General features: G+C 40.9%; 1 protein-coding gene and 1 pseudogene across 1 annotated transcript in view; both read right to left on the reverse strand.

The window, feature by feature from the left end:
- LOC109117722 (protocadherin alpha-13) overlaps nt 1-1,755 on the reverse strand; it is a 78,349-nt gene extending 76,594 nt beyond the window's left edge. Inside the window, 1 exon segment of the mRNA XM_033765574.1 lies at nt 4-1,755. Coding sequence (XP_033621465.1) covers nt 4-1,546 — 1,543 coding nt within the window. The 5' untranslated portion in view covers nt 1,547-1,755.
- A 5,176-nt stretch (nt 1,756-6,931) lies between these two features.
- Nucleotides 6,932-7,091, reverse strand: part of LOC109117721 — a 696-nt pseudogene continuing 536 nt past the window's right edge.

Here is a 7,091-nt window from a genome sequence, read left to right on the forward strand (position 1 = left end):
TGCCGCTCTCCGCGTGCACAGACACGTAGCTCGACAGCGCGCGCTCGCCCACCCGCCGCTCCACCAGCGAGTAGGACACGCGCGCGTTCTCCTGCGCGTCCGCGTCGCGCGCGCACACCGTCAAGATGGGGGAGCCCGGCGGGTTGTTCTCCTTCACGAACACCGTGTACTCGGCCTGCGCGAACACCGGCGCGTTGTCGTTCACGTCGGCCACCTCCACGGACACGGTGGCCGTGGCCCACAGCGAGGGCGAACCACCATCTCTTGCGGTTACTACCAGTTCATAGCTAGATGTGCTCTCGCGGTCCAAAGTGCTGTCCAGAACCAGCGAATAGTAGTTCTTGAAGGTGGACACCAGTTTGAAGGGGACGTGGGGCGTAAGGGAACAGGTCACTTTTCCGTTGACACCAGAGTCAAGGTCAGACACGCTAAGCAGGGCGATGACAGCACTAGGTTGAGTGTCCTCTCTCACAGGCAGCGACAGAGATGTAATGCTTACCTCCGGGGCATTATCGTTTATATCTACTACTTCCACCAAAAGGGTACAATGACCCGTCATTGGGATATTCCCTCTGTCAACTGCCTCCACGGATATTTCATAAAATTTATTTTCTTCGAAATCCAGTTTATCTTTTATCCTGATTTCTCCACTCTTGGGATTTATATTAAATGCATGTACCACTGCAGGAGATATGGGCCTTCTGAAGGAGTAGACTATGTCTGCATTTGGACCATCGTCGGGGTCTGTGGCATTTAGTTTGATCACCAGTGTTCCGTTAAGCGCGTTCTCTAATACTTTAACTTTATAAACAAATTGGTCAAATTCTGGTGCATTGTCATTCACATCCAGAATCCTAATCAGCAGCTGAACTGTACCGGTCAGCGCAGGTTTACCTCCATCACTGGCTGTCAGTAATAAACTATGTTCCTGAATCTCCTCTCTGTCTAAGGTTTTCCTTAACACAAGTGATAATAGAGACATTTGTTCACGACTATTTTGTGTGTCCAAAGTGAAATAATCGCTGGGATCCAAGCGGTAGGTCAATGCCGAGTTTACACCAATATCTGCATCTGATGCGCCATCTAGTGGAAATCTAGTTTCCAGAGGTCGAGATTCCGCGATAATTATACTTTTGTTACTTTCAGGAAACACTGGCGGGTTGTCGTTAATGTCCTTCACCTCCACCTCCACGTGGAAAACCTGCAGCGGTCTGTCCACGATCACCTCCAGGTGGATGCTGCACTCCGCGCTCCGCCCACACAGCTCCTCCCGGTCGACCCGAGAATTCACAAACAAAATGCCATTCTGCAGATTTACCTCCAGAAGGTCCCCGCGCTCCTTGGACGCCACCCGGAACAGGCGCGGCACCAGCTCCGCCAGCTCCAGCCCCAGGTCCTGCGCGATGCGGCCCACGAAGGTGCCGTGTTTGGCCTCCTCGGGGACGGAGTAGTGGAGCTGGCCGCTACCGGTCCCCCAGACTGCGAGGAGCACAAGCGAGAGTAGCAGATGCCTGTAGCCCAGGCCTTCTTTCCAGGTAAACAACATGGCAAACGCAAAATCTTCAGAGATATCCACAAAATATAGAATACCTTACCTTAAACTGCCTCTCAAGGGCCAATTTTATGGCCTCCTACTGCGGAAGAATTCGAAACGGATATTGTCTGATCTGGCAAATTTTCTGGAGGAAAAAACTGTGGCTTTCTTGGCAGAAACGTTCTCAGTGAAGAGCGACACCATGCGCATAAATGGGTAAGTGTCAGAATGACTCAGTCTACATTTTTTCCATTGATGTCTTTTTCTTCGCATTTCCTGAATTTTCACTGCAAATGTGTAATTGAGGTTAAATGTTCGCCTTCCCAGAAATGGTAAATCACTGTGTTCTTCTCAGCAATTGATGTTATTTGGCAATGTGTTCCATTTTTCCACAAATTTATTTTTACATGTGTAAAATTTCCATGCAGGTTTTTTAAAGAGGGGAAATTTTATATACTGGTTTTAGATCGATGGGACTCTAGTTCTCACAGCTGTGTAAGCTCTGGTTGTAGTGTCATTTCTGGAAATATTTTTCAAGACCTTCGTACACAATAGCCATTAATTCCATGTGGAACCCCAACCATCACGTAAGAATAAAACAGATGAAGGTGTAAGATATTGGTAAGGATTGCCATATTTTGAAGAAATACACAATATGTATAAATTCCTCTGAATGTGACTATGAAGTGTGGATAAAGTATTTATATTTGTAAGGAACATAAGCAATTGCACATGAGCTTGTGGGACTGTTTAGACAGAGAAATGCTTTGAAGTTTAGAGTTATCTTTGTAGTAAACATGCCATGCACTAGAATTCTATGCACTTATTACTATTTGAACTGTTACCAATAGGTTAAATGTCTTTTCTTTCTCCATTTTACTTCATCTTCATTAGGGAAAACCTTTTTATCATTTAAGTTGATTCTAATTTTCCACGTATTTTCCAAGAAGAACTAGAAAACGATGTTAACACATCTTTGTCAAGGAAAAGAAGGGGCTTTTTATCTATTGCTATCACTATCAAGTCACAAAGATCCAGGTCAAATGAACAATAAAAATATACTATCATGTCTATTCTGTGCACACTTCTATAGGAAATGACAGTTCAGTTCATTTTTGTGCCTCTGCTCCCCTCTGAAATTTGTGTAACTTAGTATTCTTACCACTTTGTCCAGCCCCACTACTTCTACTAACATTTTACTTTTAGAATGGGAATAGTCCTCATTCTTTTTCAGGCTTCTTGTCTATCAGTAGCTATGTTGTGCAATTACTATTTCACTAGAATTATTCAACTCCTTAAAACATGCCTTTCCAGACACCCTAGAATCACTCATTTATCTTACTCCTATAATATACTCATTATCCTCCAACACACCACTAATATTTTCTATTCTTCCTATTGATCTTGATAATGTAGTTACTTAACCATGAAGGCTACATACTCTGCAAGTATACTCTCACATTTACCTAAACTGGACCCTTAACTGAATTCATAAATTCTTCCTTCTTGGCTACAGAAATTCTTGCATATTCTCTTCCCTCTCTTCTCAAATTCACCACCTCATTTCCACCAGCTGACTTGCAAATGATTTTCCCACAGAGGGAAAAGTCATAAAACATGAATTTAATTTCTCACTTCTTATATCAATGCTTTCCTTTATATTTTCTAATTTTATTCACTATTAGTATAAAGGAAAACTATCTCCACATTTAAGGTCAACCCTATACTCTGGAAAAAGTTATTTTTTTATTCTCCTCTCCTTAGTATCTTTCATCTTTCTTTTCATTGTTTTGTGGTCTGTCTTATCTTTAGTATGTCTCTCTTTCCATCAAACAACAGACACTTAATTATCTCTAATGTCTCTATATCTCTTTACATAGATAAAATACATATTTACCTGTATATAACTGCTCTGTTTACTGTCTTCTTTTTACTTCTAACTTCTCAAATTTACTTAAATTTGCACAAATTTACTTACAATGCATTTTGCCTTTCATTTCAGCTACTCACTGTCTGTCCTCCCGATGATTTTAAACTTACTGCAGTTGATTAAATTGTGGCCCCTCAAAAGATAAACCCACATTATAAGACTCAGAACTTCTGAATATTATTTTATATGGCACTTCTTATAATAAATTAAATAGTTTGAGAGGGGCTTATCCTGGAGTATCCAGTGGACTTGAACTGCACTCACAGGTACCCTTAAAAAAATAAGCACACAAAGAAAACATGGAGAAGATAAAGCAATGTGGCCATAGATTGGAGAGGTATAACCATAAGCCAAGGAACACAAACCATTAGAAACTGAAAGAAGCAAAGAACAGATTCTCCCCTAGAGCCTGAAGAAAGGGTAGAATCCTAGTGAGTAATATCTCGATTATGGATTTCTGGCCTCCAAACCCAGGAGAGAGTAAACATTTGTTGTCTCACACCACCCAGTTTGGGTCATTTGTTGTAGCAGTTGCAGAAACTAACACAACTGCTCACCCAAAATTTTTTGGACATGTTATTTTCATGTTTACATATATCTTGTTGATTTTATTATTTCAAAGATTTAAATATTTTCTATAATGAAATTACTCCAAAATCCATACTGAGTTACAAGCATAAATTTTCAATCACAATAGTAATCTCCTAGAACCTCAAATTTCTTAAATATTAATTTGCAACCTGCACAAACATGCACAATTGTTTTCTCAACTCTGTTCTGCATTTTACTTAAGGCAGTCTTGTTCTTCAGTTGACCAACCTAAATAAATGAGTGTCATTTTCAGCTTTCAGCTTTCTCTTGTTTGCATTGAGTCAGGCATCATCTGGCTGCCTCTACATTGCTAATACTTCTTGTACATGAACACTGTAAACCATTCCTACTGCCATAAGTTGCCATCACTTGATTCCTAAATTATCATAAACGATTATTTTCCTAGATTTCTTATCTTTATAATCTCCTCTGCTCTAACCTTTAAAGTACACATTCACCAGAGAAAACTTGGCTCACTTATTCATACTCATCTCTCCATCTGTAATGTTTTCCTGTTGAAATGTTACCTGTACTCACTCTTGATTAAAACATTGCCTAACCTCTTAAATTTACTCCACTTCTATGCTGGAACTGAATTGGTATCCATTTCAATACATATACTTATTCAAAAATTATTTCTTGTCCAGGTCCAAAATGTGAGTGAGTATATAAAGGCTAAAATTTAATGTCCCTTATATCAAACAGTAGAATGTAGTGCTCTATTTTCTGGTCAAAGAGAAGTCTCCAAATATTTTTTAGAAGAAAGTTACAAGATGAAAAATGTATTTTGCAAAATTCACATGATAAAAGGCACAAAGCCATAATATACCATAGTGGTTTGAAATTCTCCAAAACTAGGTTTGAACCCACTTCTTACTATTTCTATAGCTTAAGTTTTTGGCTTCTTGTCCATAAATTAGGGATAATAATTGTACCTTTGCAATATGGCTCATTTGCTAAATAAAAGAGACAATTAGAACAGTGCCTGGCAATACAGATCAATTAATATTGTTGGGCTCAGTGGTGGAGCACCTGCTTACCATGCCAGAGGCCCTAGTTTCAATTCCTACCACCATGCACCTAGCACCATGAAAGAAATACTCTTACTTTTTTTTCTGTACTGGGGATCAAACTCAGGACCTTGTGCATGTGAGGCAGGTGGCAGGCAGCACCACTGAGCTAAATCCCAGACCTTTTACATTTTATTGCATCAAAATGCTAGGGCTGGGAATGTGGCTCAGTGATAGAGCCCTTTCACAGCATGGATAACTCCCTGGTTCAGTCTCCAGTGTTGCAAAAACAAAACCAGATTAATCATAGGATGGCTATTATGTATGTGCCAACAAGAAAGAAATAAAAACAGCAAAATAAATTATGATAAATTTTGAATGACAATATGAATTGCAATATTCATTGTGATTTAGGTGACATTAAACATTCTAACTTAAATGATATTATATTTTATCTATCTATAGTATACTGGTCAATCTCACATGAAAGAAGAAAGATATTTCACATGAAAAATGGCAAATTACTCATCTTAGAATAAAAAAACAAGTCATTTTTATAATTGTTATAATACTTGAAACATAATATTGTTATAATATCTAGATTATACTGAAGTTAAAATGATAACCAAGGAGGCTATTTTTTTGTTTTGTTTTTGTTTTTGTTTTGTTGAGACAGGGTCTCACTATGTAGTTGAGACTGACCTGGAACTCACTATGTAGCCCAGGCTGGTCTCAAACTCACAGAGATCCTCCTGCCGCAGCCTCCCAAGTGCTGGGATTACAGGTGTGCACCACCACACCCAGTTTAAGGAGGCTATTTTAATAGCCCCAGCACACGAGAAACAATGAATCTAGCTAAAGGTACCTAGATATTTTTTTAACCATCCTTGTAATTTGCCTGTAATCCTGAAACTATGATCACATTTTTTAATTTGAGTTAACAAACACCTAAATTGTTTTTGAAGTAACATACTATTCTTCAAGGCCAATCATTCATAGATAAAATCAAAAAGAATTTTAAACTGTGATCTATGATCTCCATTATATCTACCTAATTCATCCGTGTTGGGTAATACATAAAATTCAAAATGAGAACGACTAAAACAGAGAAGAGATGTTATAAAGTATACCATTATAAAGATTACAAAGAAAATTAACAATAGGACATGACTATTACCTAAAAGCAAGTTACTAAGAGAAAAAAAATACCCTTAAATTATATCAATTACTTCACACGGAGAAGATAAGCAATCCTCTCAAATTTGCAAAAGATTGGGTCAGAAGGCCATGAGGCAGACCCTCCCCAGAGCACATCCTCTGCCGTCTCTGTTGCTAGCACCCACCGCTCCAGCACAGCAGCATGCACTTCGCTGGCATGCTCCCTTCCTTGGTGGGTGCCGCAGAGCATTGAAGCACTGTGTACAGCAACAGCATGAGCACCAACAGGCTGGACACCACACCAATAGCAATGATTAGATACACGTTCACACCCAGTAGTGTCATCTTCCCACCCACGGTGCTCATGGACGCTACAGATAAAGCATTAGCCACTTTGCTACTCTCCACCAGAGACACCAGCAGGGTGGCCATGGCCTTCAGTGCCGGCTCCCCATGGTCCCTCACAAGCACCAGCGGGAACTGGCCCGGACTGTCCACCTTTGTCCACAGCGTGTGTCTTGCCGATCTCGCCCGTGTACAGCCCCACGCGGAACGGGCTGCACACAATGGCAGGCCCGGATAAGAGTTCATAAGACAGCCACGTGTTACAGCCAGAGTCAAAGTCCACCGCCCAAACTTTCGTCAATATATGGCCCGGGCGCACTGACACTGGCACTAATTCCAACACCTTATAGTTTTTCTGACCCCTCAAGGTGGAAGCAGCACGGGCGCGTTGTCATTCTCATCCAGCACGAACACCTGCACAGTCACCGTGCTGCCCAGGGGAGGCGCACCAGAGTCCCGCGCGCTCACCTGGAACCGCAGCAGCTCCAGCTCCTCGTGGTCCAGCGGCTGCAGCGCGAACACC

Source organism: Fukomys damarensis, unplaced genomic scaffold (genome assembly GCF_012274545.1).
Source record: "Fukomys damarensis isolate Sample0158 unplaced genomic scaffold, DMR_v1.0_HiC HiC_scaffold_3, whole genome shotgun sequence".
NCBI lineage: Eukaryota > Metazoa > Chordata > Mammalia > Rodentia > Bathyergidae > Fukomys > Fukomys damarensis.